This window comes from Sturnira hondurensis, unplaced genomic scaffold (genome assembly GCF_014824575.4).
Source record: "Sturnira hondurensis isolate 20B ecotype Veracruz unplaced genomic scaffold, ASM1482457v3 Scaffold0015509, whole genome shotgun sequence".
Taxonomy (NCBI): domain Eukaryota; kingdom Metazoa; phylum Chordata; class Mammalia; order Chiroptera; family Phyllostomidae; genus Sturnira; species Sturnira hondurensis.
In genome coordinates, this window is record NW_028088140.1 from 7,860,351 (window position 1) to 7,877,705 (window position 17,355).

The 17,355-nt window shown below is 40.2% G+C and overlaps 1 protein-coding gene across 4 annotated transcripts in view; it reads right to left on the reverse strand.

The window, feature by feature from the left end:
- Nucleotides 1-266: 266 nt before the first annotated feature.
- RAD51AP1 (RAD51 associated protein 1) overlaps nucleotides 267-17,355 on the reverse strand; it is a 32,665-nt gene continuing 15,576 nt past the window's right edge. For 2 of the 4 annotated variants that reach the window (XM_037064698.1, XM_037064697.1), the window contains 3 exons: nucleotides 15,961-16,119; nucleotides 11,788-11,937; nucleotides 8,761-9,218 (listed from right to left, as the gene is read on the reverse strand). In XM_037064698.1, coding sequence (XP_036920593.1) covers nucleotides 9,082-9,218; nucleotides 11,788-11,937; nucleotides 15,961-16,119 — 446 coding nt within the window. In that variant the 3' untranslated portion in view covers nucleotides 8,761-9,081. Of the gene's footprint in view, nucleotides 513-8,760; nucleotides 9,219-11,787; nucleotides 11,938-15,960; nucleotides 16,120-17,355 lie in introns of those variants that run through there. The other 2 variants (XM_037064699.1, XM_037064701.1) reach the window with 2 other exon arrangements.

Genomic DNA, 17,355 nt, shown 5'->3' on the forward strand with positions numbered 1-17,355 from the left:
TACAACAGAATAGAGGCTACCAGTGGAAGAAAGAATAAAGGGGAGCAAAGTGTAAAAGGGGGTCAAACATATAATAACAGAAGAAAAATAGACTTCAGATGGTGAGCATGCTATAGAGTACACAGATGCCAAATTATAATCTTATACACCTGAAAATTACATAATGTTATTAACCAATGTCACTCCAATAAATTCAATGGAAACTAACAAAATATAAGTACAACTAAAGAAAAAAGATGAGGTGTTTGAATGCACTCCTCCGTTCACTGGTTTATGGCCATGACTAGTTAACTTCAGCTGAAGCTCAGTTTCCCCATCTGTAAAATGTGGGGACACAATCGCCACTGGGTCCTGGGTCCCCAAATCTTCAAGATGATAGCGTTCTCTTGTCCAAATGAAATTCCAGGATCCTTACCTTCACAAAAGTGAGAGTGTTTTGACTCTTTTTTGTTTTCAATATCGGGAAGGATGTGACACTGCATTTCTTCAGCTTTTTAGCATCCATTCTAGTCCTGCAGAAGGGAGAGTACAGAATAAATTGGCAGTAGGAGCAAAATATAAGCCATGGCCTCCACACCTAGGGAGGCAAAGAACACAGGGCAGGCTTGGAGGGGAACGGTGGCGGGCCTAAAAGCGGTGGCTGCGTCTCTGCTGTTCCTCTTGTTTTCCTTCTGGGGGCACCTTGGCATCAGTCCTCAGGTGCTCAGGGAGGAGGGGGACAGGAGCCAAGAAAGGAAGATGACCTAATGAGGTGGTGAGCAATTTAGGACACCAAGTGAAAAGGCCCATTTCCCCTCGTTAACTGCAACTTCAACCATTCTCTTGCCACAAATACTCTTGCCCTAAAATACAGATATGTTAAGTGGTTACTTAGTAGCTTAAAGCCTATAGAAAGAGAAAAGGGAAACAATTGGTAGAAACGCTGTCCTGGACCTCATTTGGCCATATTGCACCCTCTTCATTCAGAGCACAGCTCTATAAATAAATAACTCACTGTAAGATGAAAAAAGTTACTCGCCTAAGTGCATAGAACCTAGTTTAAATGATGGTTTACGTAAGAGGAAGGTGGAGTCTTAGAGGGCTCTCACACACACTCCTGCGACATTAGCAGGCCACCGCTGAAACTCCACTCTCGTGGAAGCCCCTTTTCAGCCCTGGACACTAGGCAGAACCAAGGGAATTATGAACACATGACATAGGGATGGAAGAGGAACCAGTGCAAACACTATCCAGCTTCTGCAAATCACTCCATTGGGAGGTTCTCAAAGCCACTATAATAAACAGTGACAGCATCACAATTTTGAAGTTATTCAGAGTATTAAAGACGAGTCACAACAACATGGCTGCATAATGCTGAAAAATCAAAAATCACTTGTCGATATACAAGAAATCTAAAATGATGCCACATATGTATTATGAATACAATCATTTTTAAAGAATGAGGTAAATCTTTATGTATGTTCATAATATATTGAGTACAAAGAAGAAAATATGTATAATAATTCAATATTTACTTAAGAAGAAACAAAATGTTTGCATGTCTTTATCAGGCACATTAAAGGATCTAGAAAAAAACTGTTAAAAAGTTTAGTGAGGAGTAGGGCTGGGGAGGTGAATAGGAATGTTAATTTTAACATACACACACACAATAATATGAAAAATTCTACCCAAAAGCAAACAACAGTAATAGCTGCTTCTCTGCAAATGATCTTTTTACTTTTGCCCTTCCTCCCTCCCTCCTCCCTCCCTCCCTTCTTCCCTCCCTTCCTTCCTTCCTTCCTCCCTCCCTTCCTCCCTCCCTTCCTCCCTCCCTTCCTCCCTCCCTTCCTCCCTCCCTTCCTCCCTTCCTTCCTTCCTACAAATACTTGCTGAGAAATTCCTCTGATGAAGCTGATGTGGCCTGTGCCCTTGGGAGAGCTCATTATCTAGGAGGAACACCCATGGAGACAGGCCATCAGAGTGCACACACCCAATGCAGTAACAGAGGTCTGGGCAGAGAGCTAACGGGATGCACCTCAGGGTGGTGGCTAACTCTGCTGGGAGAACTGAGGAAGCCTTCACACCTGAGCAGAGTGGAACTGTCCTTGAAGAATAAACAGGACAGGCACAGAGTCACGGGCAGATGGGTGAGACTGCACAAAGCACAGATGTGTAAAAGAACATTATCTTTTTCAGAAATTAGGAGTATAGTCACTGAGCACTGCTGGTGGAGGGCCAGAGAAGGGGTTGAATTGTAAAGAGTCACATAGTCCATGTAGGGCGTTGGGGCCTATGTGGCTATTCTAAGGGTGATAAGACCAACCCCTGTATTTAAAAAAAAATTATCCTCAACCGGCATATCTTTTTCATTGTTTCTGGGAGATAGGAAAGAGAGAGAGACAGAAAGAGAGAGAGAGAGAGGGACAGAGAAAGAGAGAGAGAGAGAGAGACATTGATTCACTGCCCTCCTGTAGGTGCCCCAACCAGGGATCGAACCTAGAACCCGGGCACATGCCCTGACCAGGAACCAAACCAGCATCATTTTGTTCTACAAGACAATGCTCCAACAAACTGAGTCACAGTGGCCATGGCCCAGATTTTCATTTTAGGACCATCTCCCTGTAAATATCATGGAGCATGGTTTGGAGAAGCTCAGGTAGGAAGCTCAGGCAAGAGATGATGAAGGCCTCCACCAGGGCAAAGGCAGTCAGGACAGAGCAGAAGAATGAGCCTAGGAATACTTCTGGAGACAGAACTAGTAGAATTTCGGCTGTCAGTTCAGCATGGGATTTGTAAACTCCAAACACTGGGAAAGAACGTATACAATTTTTCCTGCCAAGGCTCTGTGTCAAGTGCTCCCTCCATCTACTTCACAGGGAAGTAGGAGAAAAGGAATGCCCATGTGCATCTTTCCAAGCGAATGGGGCTTCTTCTGTTCAGTTTTGTTTGCTCTGTAGGTGAAGAGAACCTGAAACCAGAAGAAAATGCTGAGGAATCTTGGAGTCTAGTCTCAGTGCTGCCCCAGATAGATTTTGAGCCAAGTCGCCTATCTTCTCCATACTCAGTGTCCCCATCTGTGAAATGATGAGGCTGGACCAGAACACCTCTAATTTCCCGTCCAGTTCAAAGTGTCTTTGATTCTAACTCTATTAAACACTGCCAGACTTGGGGGGGAAAGTTCTGTTGTGATTTATTCCTTGAGTTCCCTCCTTTGGATAATTCTGTGGTTATCAAAGAATTCCGTGCCTTTCTTAATGAATTGAGTCTGGCTTCCACTTAAATTCAGCTCAGCAGTAGAGTGAATATGGCTTTGGGAACTGAAACCAAAAATGTAAAAATTCCTCCTATTATTACGAAGATCAGTTTCCCTACTAATCTGTACTGGTCTATACCAATCTTCCTCTGGATTTCAACACTTTTGTCTGTGGGGATCATTTTGCCACTTTTTCAACAGTCTTAGTGTTAATTCTCTTAGGTGTATATATTTTCATCTCATCTTGTGAATCTCTTGGGAACAGGGATAATGAGCTTATATTTTATTTTTGATATTTAATCAAAGGTTGAAGATAATGGCTTATTTACTGGATGCTCAGTACAAATTTGCCAAAGAGAGAGAAATCTAAGATAATTTAGATCAACTCATCAAAAAATTTCAGGCCACCAAATACATGCCAGATACTGTGCTAAGCACAGGGAATTCAAAGAGAAATAAAACAGAACGCTTGCTTTCAGGAGTTCAAAGCCTGGTGGGCAAAGCACGCCCATGAACAGCGGTGCCGGTGCCAGTGCCACTGTGCGCACCCTGTTCCATACACGAGTTGTCTATGTGCACCAAATGCCTGTGCCCAGGAAAGAAGTATCTTTTTTGAGATTTACCTGCTATGATTTCAGTATTTCTATTGCAGTTGTCAGTAGTTTGAGCTTTATACTCGGGGGGCTACCTTTGGGCAGAAATTGTGGCCAGCTAAAAGGAGCAGGGATTCCCCTTGCATTTCTGTGAACAGATTATGTACTTAATGTATTTAAGTTACTTTACTTGTGCCAAAGAGAACTCTTTACCCCTCTGCAATTCTCCTGAAAACTCTTCATGGTCCACAGACCCACAGACTTACAAGTGGTAAAAGGTTTCAGAGGCCCTCTCGTCCCTTTTCCCACCCTGAGCAGTAATCCTCTCTAGAGAGGACTCAGGCGAGCAGCCCCTCTCTCCCTGAATATTTCTGTGACAGACAGAGCTCACTGTTTTCCCAGGCACCCCACTTCACACCCAGCTGTTAATTTACATGTGGCTGATGTTCAGTCAATGTTGATTGGGAGAAATGACATTGAGCAGCCTGTCCTCTAGTTGTTATTCCCTGCAGAGCAACAAAGAAAATATCTGTTCACTCTTCTACTCAGGAGTTTTTGAATATTCAAAATTGGCTTTTTGCCTCCCCATGTACCTACTCGTCTCCAGCTTTTACTTCAAACCCTTCCTCATATGATCGAGTATCCAAGCATAACAGACAGAAGCTGTAGTGTGATTTTCCCTCTCTGTTTTCTAATGTTAGCACCTGTTTTTAGTCGCCAGTTTTCTACTTCAGATTGTGTTGTAACCAATGCTAAGTCAGGCAGTGACATCTTTACATCTCTCGCCTGGTCACACTGTATGACCGTTAGTGGGACCTGGACCAGTATTTGCCCTGTTCAGCTGTCACAACACCATAGTGTTGGGTCGGTTGGAAATCCCATGGCTCCCAGTACTGGGGCCTCCCCAGTCTGAGAAGCACCCATTCTGGCCAAGTTGCTGACAACATGGAGCTGAGAGGAAAATGGCAAGGAAAGGTGGCTGGCACCTTGAGACTCCCCTCAGGTTGTCATGACTCTTTTGATAAGGACTAAAACAAGGAAGGGAAATAACACACTCAGGTCACAGGACTGAGCAGGCACAGTCTATCCAGAATTCCTTAGAACTAGATTTTACATGTCTACAACATGTAGGTGATTAAATCCCTCAAGCAAGATTGCTTAGAAGAGATACTTCTGAACTTTTCATTTAAATGACCTCATACTTTCGCCAAATCTCTGTTTAAGTCTTAACAGTGAAGTGTGAATTAAAATTGTCAATGGTCAGTCTTTTAAAACGTCTGAGGGGTCACAAGTTACTTAAGTCCTTGAACTGGCTTAAGTCCTTTAACTGGTATTTCGAACATAGCAAATACCACGAATTAACCACACTTTTTAAAAAATCCTCAATTTTGCATCTTTCATCCCCTTTTTCATCCCCATCCCCTTGCATTTTTCATCCCCTCTTTCAGCACTTTTTAAGGAAAAATTTTTGCTAGTATTGGGAGTTACCCCAGAGCAGCAAGTAGCACCTGAGAGGAAAGCATTGCTCTGGATGGATACACCTTAAAGTCCTCTCGAGTCAAGGACTGGGCTCTGGCGGAGCTTGGAGGTTCAGGGCTAGGGGCTGTGTCGGAATGGTTTAGTAGCATCCAGACCATCCGCAGGCAGAAGAAGGTCGGGGACTCACTTGGAACCGAAAGGACAGGACAGGCAGTGAACGTACACAAAAGAGGGAAGAGTTCTGTGCCCAGAGCTGTTGGGGTCAGGGCTGTTAGCAGTTTCACCCTGAGTAGGTCTTAGGAGTTCCCTAACATCCACCTCTCTCCCCCCCCCACCCCCCCGCACTCAGTGATGCAACGTTCCATTAATAGAAAGGTTTTTAAGGAGGGGTTGTAGTATGCAGCTGCTCAGATCTAACATTGTATTTGCCGCCTTCTCGCACTCTCACCCACCCCTCTCTCCCCTCCGACCCGCACGTCCTCTCCTACTTTTTTTGCATTCAGTATGCCCTTCATTCTCCCTGCTTACGCCACCTCCTTCCCCCTTTGCCTCAAACACCTCTTCCCCTAGAAGGGCAGGGCCGCTGGGACCTACCTGGCTGGCCCCGGCGTGATCACGACCCCCCGCGGCCTGTCACCCTTACTTTGCTCGCCGGGGGTCGGAGATGGGAAGAGCTGCGGGAAGCTGGTGCAGACCCGCAACCCTGGAGTGTAGCTGGGAAGCCACACCCTCCTCTCGTCGCTATAGAAATTGCGTCTGCCCTTTTTATGACTCTGGAGCTGAACTTAAGGCTCCGGTCCAGTCCCCAACCACCTTTCATATCAACCTGAAAAACACATTTCTTTTCGTCTGCTCCTATTCTCTTGCCCCAGTTCTTTCAAGTTTGGGACAAGAATGGAAGGATTTCCCTAAGGAAAGAGGTTAGAGTTGCCAGAACAGACCGGACTCGTGAAATTATCCTTATCCTCTTCCTTTTCAATGTGCGAGGTTAGCTCACAGCTAAAGTCTGGATACAAAGTGTTCGACCGATAAACACTTTTGGAGCACTTGCTCCACACCAAGTTTTAAGAGGGAAACTAGGGAAAGTTATAGTTGAACATCAGTAGCAAGGCCAGTAGTTTTGTCCATAGAAGAAATAGACACCCAATTAACGCTTTTTAAGAGATTTTATTTATTTTGAGAGAGAGGGGAAGGGAAGGAGGAGAGAAACATCAATGTGTGGTTGCCTCTCCCGCATCCCTTACTGGAGACCTGTAGGTCTCAGAACCCAGGTATGTTCCCTGACTGGGAATAAAACCGGGAACCCTTTGGTTTGCAGGCTGGCACTCAGTGCACTGAGCCATACCAATGAGGGACAAATAAAGCTTTTTGAAAAGCTGAGTTGAATTTGAGGTTTCAAGGACAGGTAGGAATTAGCATGTAAAGAAGGCAAAAGAGCCAGTCTGAAGGCTCAGGGAGGCCGCAGGACCATACACTACCATGGGTGTCAGTAGGGGTCAGACTGATTTGAAACATCTCATGAGCTAAACAGGCTAAGGTGTATGTGTGTGGATTTTATTTTATATATTTTATATATTTTTAGGTAAGAGGGTAAGGGAAGGAGAAAGAGTGTAGTGTGTAGTTGCCTCTCCCACACCCCCTACTGGGGACCGGGCCCGCAACCCAGGTATGTGCCCCGACTGGGAATCAAACCAGCAACCCTTTGGGTTTGCAGGCTGTCACCCAACCACTGAGCCACACCAGCCAGGGCCTGGATTTTAATTAGAATTGTGTTTACACTGACTTTTAGAAAACTCTCTAGCATTAATGGCATGGAGGGTAGGTTAAGAATCAAGGCAAGGATGCTCAGGCTAGGGACAGTAAGTGGAAGGAGAGAATAGTTTTGAGCAGCTGAGGAAATGAAATAGAACTTGGCAGTTGAAGGTGAAGGGTGACAGTATCTTAGGCACCTGAGTTTGTGGTGGTGCCATTTACTAACAAATGTAGAAGGGAAGGGGGAGATGTTATTTACTGATGATTTAATAAACTATCAATGGGCCAAGAAACAGGTCTTGTGCAGAGCAAGATACAGACTGAAGATCCTGACTTCACAGTCAGTCACACAGGTGATCACTGGAGCTTAAAATCACCTAAGCTTTTTTAACTCTTTTTTTAAAAAAGGGGCAGAAGAAAAAGAATAAAATCACGGAGTATGACACTGTGGTGGGAGGAATGGGTGTAGGTGACACAAAAGATTAGAAGCTGCAAAATAATGGAGTAAGCAGGGAGGTGCGGAGAAAATGAAGGAAGAATATTACGCGAGCCCAGGAAATAAAATGTATTATGCAGAGTATGATGAATAGGGTCTATAAGATTAGATGAGAAAAACATGCTCTGGATCTGTCGAGAGAAAGCTCGTCGTTGATGTTTTCTACAAGGCCAGTTTAACAGTTTTTGGTGATTTTCAATACAAACTATGAATAACATGGACAAAACAGGTTCATAAAGCTGGTACCAGATGATTAATCAATGAATTCAGTTCAGGGTGGGCTCTTCATACGTGTTTACTGTTGAACTGTGACATAAGGGCATCCCAATACTGTGTAACTGGAACCTGTCTTTAAAAAGGAGGGAGGGAGTAGGTGAGGTGATATATGACAGTATAAAAATTTACCCTAGATAATAAAACAATGATCAATAGCAATAAGCAAATGCTCACTTTAATCATAATTCTAAATTACTTATTTTCATATTATCATGGATGTTTCCATAATCCAAGAACTGAGCTACACATTACACATTTTTAATGGTTAATGCGAGTTGAAGAAGTTTTATTAAAAAGTGACAGGAGTTGGTTGAAATTCTCACCATAAATATAAAATATCTACCACTATTTTTATTCACAACAAATTCAGATCTAAGATTCCTGAAATGCTAAATTAGCTAATATCACAACAGGAAGGACTAGGTAGGTATCTGACATCTACCCTCTAATGCAATGACTTAACAAAAAGTGATTACTTGAACAGCCTCCACCCCTTATATTTACAACAAAATGCTCTTGTTTTTTGGTAAGCATTCGCTTCATCATGAAATGCAACAGAGACAGATGGATACAATGGCGAAAAGGAAGAGTTTATCAAAACTTTTTCATGTTTATTAAAGGTTTTGACAATGAAGGCTTCATAAAATGTCGTGAATTCTATTTGCTATACAGTAACTGTCTACATCTAAGTAGGAGACATATATGCCATATTTTAGCAACTGTTTTAATGTGTAAAATCATTCTGAATTCTTACTTTAAATATTTGGCTAAAATAATCATCATCTTGGCAATAAAACTGACAATATAGTTTAAGTAACATATTTCAGAAATGTCTCCTATAAAAGACAGGGATGTTTTCTTTTGCCAGATCAACTCTGAACAAAGTTAAGGTGCCATAAACTAGTCAAAGCTAGAAAGAAACCTCATGTTGCTAGAAAAAAAAACAGCACATACTGTGGACTCTCTCCATTTCAGAGACAACCACTTAATGACAATGACTTACTACACATAGGAATACAGAATATTTTCTTCAGAAGGAAATTACATTACAAGAGAATTTTTGTAAACAAACTTGCTCTTATTGGAGTCTTGAAGAGCTTCTCAGAGAACATAATCACAAAAGAGGTAAAGATAATTTATGTTAAATGATTCCTTTATAATACAATACCCTCTTCAAATATAAATACAAATCAAATATAAACACACTTGTCAAACTGTGATTCTCTTAACCACACATTTCTTCACCACCACACTCAGCTACTAACGGCATATGGGTGCAGAGGTTTAACTGGTGCTAATCTAGACAAGCCAAGGCGGAGACTCTGATTTGGAGACTTAACAGACACCCCTGCCAGTGGACTGCTGCTGGTGCCGCTGCTTCCGGATGCCGCTGAAAGAAAACATATCACCAACGCTGATGATGTTAGAAATCTCTCAACAAAAATGAATTTATAACACAGATGAAGCAATAAATGCAGTTAAGCATTATTCTGCTATACAGCTTCTATCAAGTTATAAACAATATCAAAGTAACAGAAAGTATTAAAGAGCAGAAAAACTATAGGATCACCTACTTTCAAACATCCCAGAAGGCAAGGTCGTGATACCAAAATTTTAAGTGTAAAGGCTGAAACAGATAAACTAGGAGCAAATAATATTGGTTGTAATGGGTGGAAAATGAATGCAATCATCATTTCTAAAACAGTAGAAAAATCTAATGTATTTTTAAAAATCCTGCAATTTTTACGAGTACTCCTTTGAAACAATCTATTTTTTCAACTACTATATCACTTTAAACATGACAAATACTGTTTTTATTTATTTATACTGGCTTCATTTATACTACCACTCTAACATATCAATTATTTCCATTGAGTATTAAATTTCAAAATTTACCCACATAATGGTTCATAGTTGATCACGTACACAGACCAACTGTGTGCACTTCATTCAAGTGAAGACTTATAAACACTCCCATGTTGTCAACCACCTGATTCATCATTGTTCATTCATGTGTTGGCCATAATTCAAGTTGTTTTGAAAAACTTTCGGACTGTTTCATTTGTCACCATTTTTATATAGTTATACAAATCTGACCACTTATTACTTTTCTCTTCTCTTGAATTCTTCTTAAGTAATAAATTCCCAAAGGATAGGGAATGACTCCTGAAAATTTATTTTTATGATTCCTGTCAAGCTGTCCCATAAAGGGGTTATAAATTTATAGTAAATAATTATATCTGCTTCCCCAAAGCCCAGGGTGTCCTAGATTATACTGCTTTATTACTTTTTATTTTGGTAGATATAAGATGGTATTTATTATTTTAACTTACATTTCCTTAATTACCAGTGAGACTGAAATTCTTTTCACATTTATTTCTAGTTGTATTTCTTGGGAGCATTACTATGTTCATGTCCTTGGCTGATTTTCCTACTGGGATCTTGGTGGTCTTCTTACATTTAAATAAAACAGTAATGAACTGGCAACCTGAGGGTAAAATCTAGCTCTCAGATATATTGTTTTGTCCACATGGTGTAAAAAAAATGGTCAAGTTTTAAAAACTAGATTTCCCATTTAAAAAGTCAATTTCTAGCTTCTCTTGAAGTAAAAATCAGACCTGGAGATAACGGGCCAATGACCCTGCGCGCAGATGATCAGCTGGAGCTGAGCGACAGCTGCTTCCCTCCAACGGGCACGGGGTCCCCATGAACTCGAGTTTGTGCCCAGGCCCAGTGCCCTCCCACTACCTGCCCTACCCTTTCACACAATGAATCTATGAGCACTTTGTGCTTTATGATACTCACTTTATCCATCCATTCCATGTCGTTGCTGTGGTTCCTTTTGATATTTCAGATTATGCTACCTTTCAATTTCTAGTCATTTGATTACTTCTTTTAAATTCCATTTTTGGGGAATCACTAATTGTTCTCAGAAATACTCTAAGGATTATCCTTTAAATGACATGGCATCATTAATTTAGTAACTACCTCCTTTCCTTCTCCAAAACACTTTTAAGTCCTCATTAAAATCTTAGGTGTTTTTTTAAAATCAGAAAAGACTTTAAAGATTATACAGTGCCTAGTATTTCGGAGGAAATGAAGACTGAGAAATTAAATAATCATGTCTCAGGCCTATATCTGTCTATTAACAGCTAGTTATGACTAGGAGAGCTACTGCTGTGGACCAATCACGAAATACCACTGGAAAGAAGTAAAGTAAACCTGAGCAGCCACGGAATGACTCAGAGGAGAGGGTTAAGGTGACAAATGAAGAAAAACATACTAGAAAAAGAAAACTGGATAAAGAGAGGCTCTGTGCTTAAGGGGTAATTAACGACTGGACAATGGAAAATGGAGACAGACTAGTTAGGAAGCAAATCACCAATAGTTTGGGTATAAAATAAACAGGGCTGGATTAGAGTTTTAGTAATGTCAAGTAGTGTGAAAGTCAAAGAATTCTTGAAGCATCAGTGAGACTTGACTGTGGAAAAAAGAAAACAAAAAGAGGTCAAGTTTGTATGAGCAGGGAGGATGACTTTGCTAGGGTGTTTGTTAAATGCTGGAACTCCCATGTATGGGCCCTGACGCTCCAGTTAGACTATGGAGGTCAGCAGGTCTTGAGCAAACAGATTTGCTGCCAAAAACATAAATCAGAAATCTTAAATGTTAACACTCTTTGACACTATAATTCTCCTACCAGGAATTTATCCTAAGAAAATAATCAGGATGTGACCACAGACTTCTAAAATAAGGTTGTCTGTGCTCACTGCAACCTTATTTATAACATTAAAAAACTAATAATCTGAATGCTCAATCTGAGGGAATGACAAAATGATGAGTAAAGGCAAAACCTTGGTTTTGAAGAAAAGGTAATAATATGTGTAACATTACAACTCGGAAAACAATCAACCAGTAATAATTTTCCAATAACCTCCCCTTGACCAATCAATACACCGTACCTGGTGGGACCCACTTAGGTCTCTTGATTTCAGCTGAAGGACTGCATATTTGCAATGGTTTCCTAGAAGCCTCTGAAGAATGAGAAACCTTTTTTGGTGAAGGCTGAGATTTTGATTTGATGGCAGGTGGAGCACAGTCTACTGAAGTCACTTATTTGAAAAATACACATAAAATAGTTTGTCTTAGATGAAGATTAAACCTAGCATGAATGTGTAAAAGTTATAGTTATATAATCTTATAAATATTAAAAAGGCAATATCATCTTGAAAAATTCTTATTATTCAATAAGCATTTATTGAGAGCCTCAGAATAGCCATCTTTTATGAACATTTATGATACACAATGCAGCAAAAATATTATATACATTATCTTTAATCCTTAGAGCAACTCTTATACAAATATCACTGTCTTCACTGTCACAGAAGGAAACAGAGAGGTTAAGCAAAATGCCTGTAGTTTGATGTAGGGTGGTTTTGGTCTGCCAAATATGACTCAGCTCTGTATGGAAAACCTACAGAAGCAAAGTGTACGCAGGAGCCAGACCTTCAAAATGAGTTTTCCCGTGGGAATCGGCCTAGAAAATGCATAAAGACTGTTATGGCCTGCTCTTGCTAAAACTCCATCACCCTAGTCTGAAATAATAAATGTGTACTGTCTATCTTCGAGGTAATTTCCAAAGCCTGTGTGAATGTTCCCAAGGATAGAGATAATCAGCTTGCCGCCTTTACCTTCTGCATATTATTTTCATTTCCTTGATTGTACCTAAAATGCATACAATAATATTCTATGTAATAGATAATAAATCCTTCTTTGATGTAAGACCCAAGAAAAATAATAAAAGCCTGCCTAGGCAAGGGTCGAGGTGCTCCCCTCTTGAGAGAGTGGCTGTGCCGTCATCCCCTTTTTCTTCACAGAATTGCCACAGCCTGTCTCATCTTCAGTCACAGCAGGCAGACTCTGCTGGCCAGAGTCTGCCACAGTTTGATCTCTAGTAAATGTTATAACCAGGATTAGGAACCAGGTCTGACTCCAAAGTTTATCCTTCTAAACATTATACAACATTATACAACAGCTGCTCATCAGGATAGATCTGTAAGACAATATACTAGGCTCTAGGGCCACAAAGAGCATAGCTCGTGGATCCTGCTCCCAAGGAATTTCCATGGTCCAGTCACGGACTCCAGTGAAAGGGCACTGAACAATGAGACGTGTATAATGCAGAGTGATGAGAGATATGGCAGACTCTGGAGATACACACAGTCGGAGGGAACATCTACTCTGTGTATATCTACATAGGTTTAGAAGTCACACGGAGGTGGGTGAGATTAATTTGAAACAAATCAAGGCTGAAAGGGTAGAGGAAGTTTTCCAGGCAGAGGGAGTCAGAACAAAGCCAGAGGATGCACCAAGTTCCAGAATCAGCTACTGGCTCAGTATGGCCACAGCCAGAAGGGCAAGGGCTGGAAAGGTGAGAGGTATAGACAAGGTGCAGATCGTTGATGGAGAGCCTGCATACCAGTGAAGGAGTCATACATTAATTTCTCTCAGGAGTACACGCATTTTGAAAACATCTTTCTGGTGGTAATGTATGGCATGAAGACCTCTGAGAAGGCTCTTATGTTAGGCCAAGTGAGAGGTGATAAGTGCCTGAACTAAGAGGGAGAAGGAGGGGAAAAATAGCAGATTAGGCATCTTTTAATAACTAGATGGGGGGAGGTGCGATGGAGACGAAACAATCATGACATGAAAGTTCCTGTCAGGGGTACTCTGCTTGGTGGTGCATGACCCCAGAGAATAAACACAAGGATGGGAGTCAGCTTGGGTTTTTTGAGGGGTGGGGTGGAAAATAAAGGAAGAGAGGTGAAATATAAATCTGATTTCAGATTATGCTTGCTTTGAGTTACCTAAGGGGTATACCAAATGCAGATGAATATGAAAATTTTCACCATATAGTCTTCTTAATATTAACACATGTTCCCTAGATCAGCACTGTTCAACAGAACTTTTTTGTGATGATGGAAATGTATATTTCATGCTGTCCAATGTGACAGCCACTGGCCACATATTGGTACTGAGTACTTGAAATGTGACTAGCAAAATCAAAGAACTGATCTCTAATTTTATTTAACTTTAATTAACACAAATGTAATATCGTTACAAGTGGTTAGTGGCTACCACATTAAACAGTGCAAATCTTGAAATTTTCTCCAAGGAAAAAAATTATAATGTGCAGATGGCAGACTTTCAAAGGTTACTCAATACATTATTAGTAGAACTAGAAATATAACCCATCTTTTCTCATTCTTTATCCCATTACTTAAGAGTTAAATTATACTTCTAATATTATATATTAAAATTCTTTGTGAAGCAACTTGTTCCAAAATATATAGAATCCTTTGTAAAGTAAATTATAACTTGGAAACTAAAATTTTATTTTTAGTATTTAGTGTCTTGGGGAGGAAGCAGAGACATCTAAAATATATAAAATATATTCAGCCCTGGCTGGTGTAGCTCAGTGGATTGAGCACAGGCCTGTGAATCAAAACATCACGGTTCGATTCCCAGTCAGGACACATGCCCAGGTTGCAGCCAATTCCCAACAGGGGCCAGTTCCCAGCAAGGGACACAGGAGAAGCAACCATACATTGATGTTTCTCTCCCTCTCTCCTTCCTTTCCCTTGTAAGGATAAATAAATAAAATAAAATATATTCAAACTGTTAATGATGTTTTCATATTAGCTTGTGGTAGGCAGAAAAATGGCCCTTCAAAAATGTCTATATCACAATTCCCAGAACATGTGCATATGTTACCTTACACAGCAAAGGGTCTCAGCAGGGGCCTTTAAGTTAAGGATCTTGAGGTGGGGAGATTTTCCTGACTTATCTGCATGGGCCCAATGTTCTCACAAGGGTCCTTATAAGTAAGACTGAGAAGCAGGAATGAGAGTGAGTGCAATGTGAGGTAAAAAGGTCCCCCTCACTGCTGGCTTCAGAGATTGAAGTGGGAATCTCATCAAAGCACCAGGGCGGCCTCTAGAAGCATAAAAAGGCAGGGAAATGGATTTCCCCTACAGCCTCCGCAGAGCACAGCTTACTGATAGCCCAATTTTACCCCAGCGAGAAACAACTTTAGCGTGTAATCTGCAGAACTGTAAAATAATACATTGTGGTATTCTCAGCCACTGAGTCTGTGGTAATTTTTTACAGCAGCAATTGGAAACTAATACACAAATTTATCTCTAAAAACCCCTACATTTGAAACGTAATTTCTGGGAAACAAATCTATCAATTAAAAAAACAATAATTAAGACCTGATTGCTTCAGAATACAGTGGAGAGAAGACTATGACTCAATCCGTATATAATTCTTATTTCTTAGCAAGTACTCAACACCATGGTAAATAAGACAAGAGCAATTCCCACCATTAATAAATGCAGTCTGTATAATGAAAATTTTAGTTTCAAAAGCATTTATATTGAGCAAATAGGATATAAATATATATATAAGTAAAACAAATCAAGTTAGTGAAAGTTACATGTTATAATAATCTATTATATATTATGAGTTAAAACATCCTAACTTCTTATAAAAAAGAAGCAGGTATTCTATGTTCAAATTATCACAAATTGCAAAAGTTTTACTGTAAAAAATGGTTTGTAACAGAATGTGTTTTGAGAAAAACAAAAAGGCCCTAAAATGCGGCAAAAGGGTTCTCAAATCAAAGATTAATCAAGCATGAAAGCAAGATGACAGAATCATGCAAAGTTGCCTGTTTAATTGCCTGAAGAAAATGTGGTCCAGTTCAGGCCCTGAATGGACAAACCTGGTGCAAATCCCAGCCCCTCACTCATTGGTTGTAAGAATTCCAACAAATTATCTAACCTCCCTGAGCCTCCGTTTTCTCTAGGGAAAATGTAGGCGATATCAGCTATCTCAGAGGGCGGTTGCCAGTGCTAAAGGGAGGGAATTACAGAAAGTGCTAGACTTGTAGTGGAACTTAGTCTTGTTTGTTGTTCTCCTCTTCCCACCCCACCCTGCTTTCTTGTGTGCATTTTAACTACATAGAAATGAACACTGGCAAACGTTTAAGGAGAACAAAGGCAAAGATTAAGTAAAACCCATTAAATAAACCAAATACATTTTCTTTACACAGTGTTTTGAACTAAGCTTACCTAATGCATTACATTTGGATTTAGGTTTCTTTTCTTTCTTTTCAACTGGGGATTTAACCTTCACTTCTTTCTTTTTAATTTCTTTACTTTTTCTCATAGTGAAGTCTTCATCATTATCTTCACTCTCACTAATATCAGAATCATCCTCAGAATCTTCACCTAAAACAAGATAATACACTTTACCTTTGTTATAAAAACTGAGGCTTTTATGGCCTTGACTTTATCTACAGCTCTTGCACCAGATTATTTTTTTCTTGTATTATTACTTACTAATTATTGTATTGTTTTTTAAACTATATTTTATTGATTGTGCTTTTATAGTTGTCCTGATTTTCCCCATTACCACCTCCACCCAGCAACCCCCACTCCCTCAGGCAATCCCCCACCATTGTTCATGTCTATGGGTCCTGCGTAAAAGTTCTTGGGCTACTCCATTTCCTACACTGTACTTTACATCCCCATGGCTATTCTGTGACTACCTGTTTGTACTTCTTAATCCTCTCACCTCTTCACCCATTCCACTTCCTCCCATCTGGCAACCATCAAAACATTCTTCCTATCCATGATTCTGTCTCTGTTCTTGTTTGCTTTGTCTGGTTTTTAGAGACAACTGATGATAGATGTCTTTTTTTGCCTATTTATTGCTTATAGTTTTGATCTTCTTTTTCTTAAAAAGTACCTTTAACATTTCATGTAACAGTGGTTTGGTGATGATGGACTCCTTTAATTCTCTTATTTGGAAAGCTCTTTATCTATCCACTGATTTTAATGATAGCTTGGCTGAGTAGAGCAGTCCTGGCTGCAGGTCCCTGCTTTTCATGACTTTGAATGCATTGTCACTCCCTTCTAGCCTGCAGAGAGAAATCAGCTGATAGTCTTATGGGAAGTCCCCTGTAAGTAACTAACTGCTTTTCTGTTGCTTTTAAGATTCTTTGTATTTAACCTTTGGCATTTTCCTTATGATGTGTCTTGGAGTGGGCCTCTTTGTATCCATCTTGTTTAGGACTCTCTATGCTTCCTGGATTTGCATGTCTATCTCCTTTACCAAATTAGGGAAGTCTTCTTTCCTTGTTTTTCTAAATGGGTTTACAAATTCTTGCCCTTTCTCTTGTTCTGGCACCTGTATGATATAAATGTTGCAATGCTTGAAGCTGTCCCAGAGGCTGCTTATACTATCCTCATTTTGGAGGATTCTTTTTTCTTCTTGTTGTTCTGTATTGGCTGTTTTTTCCTTCCTTAAATTCCAAATCGATTTGATTCTTGGCTTCATCCACTCTGTTTCTTCCTTATAAATTGTTCATTTCAATCAACATGTTCTTTGTTTCTGACTAGATCTTTTTTATGCTACTGAGGTCCTCACCGAGTTCCTTGAGCATCCTTATAACCAGTGTTTGC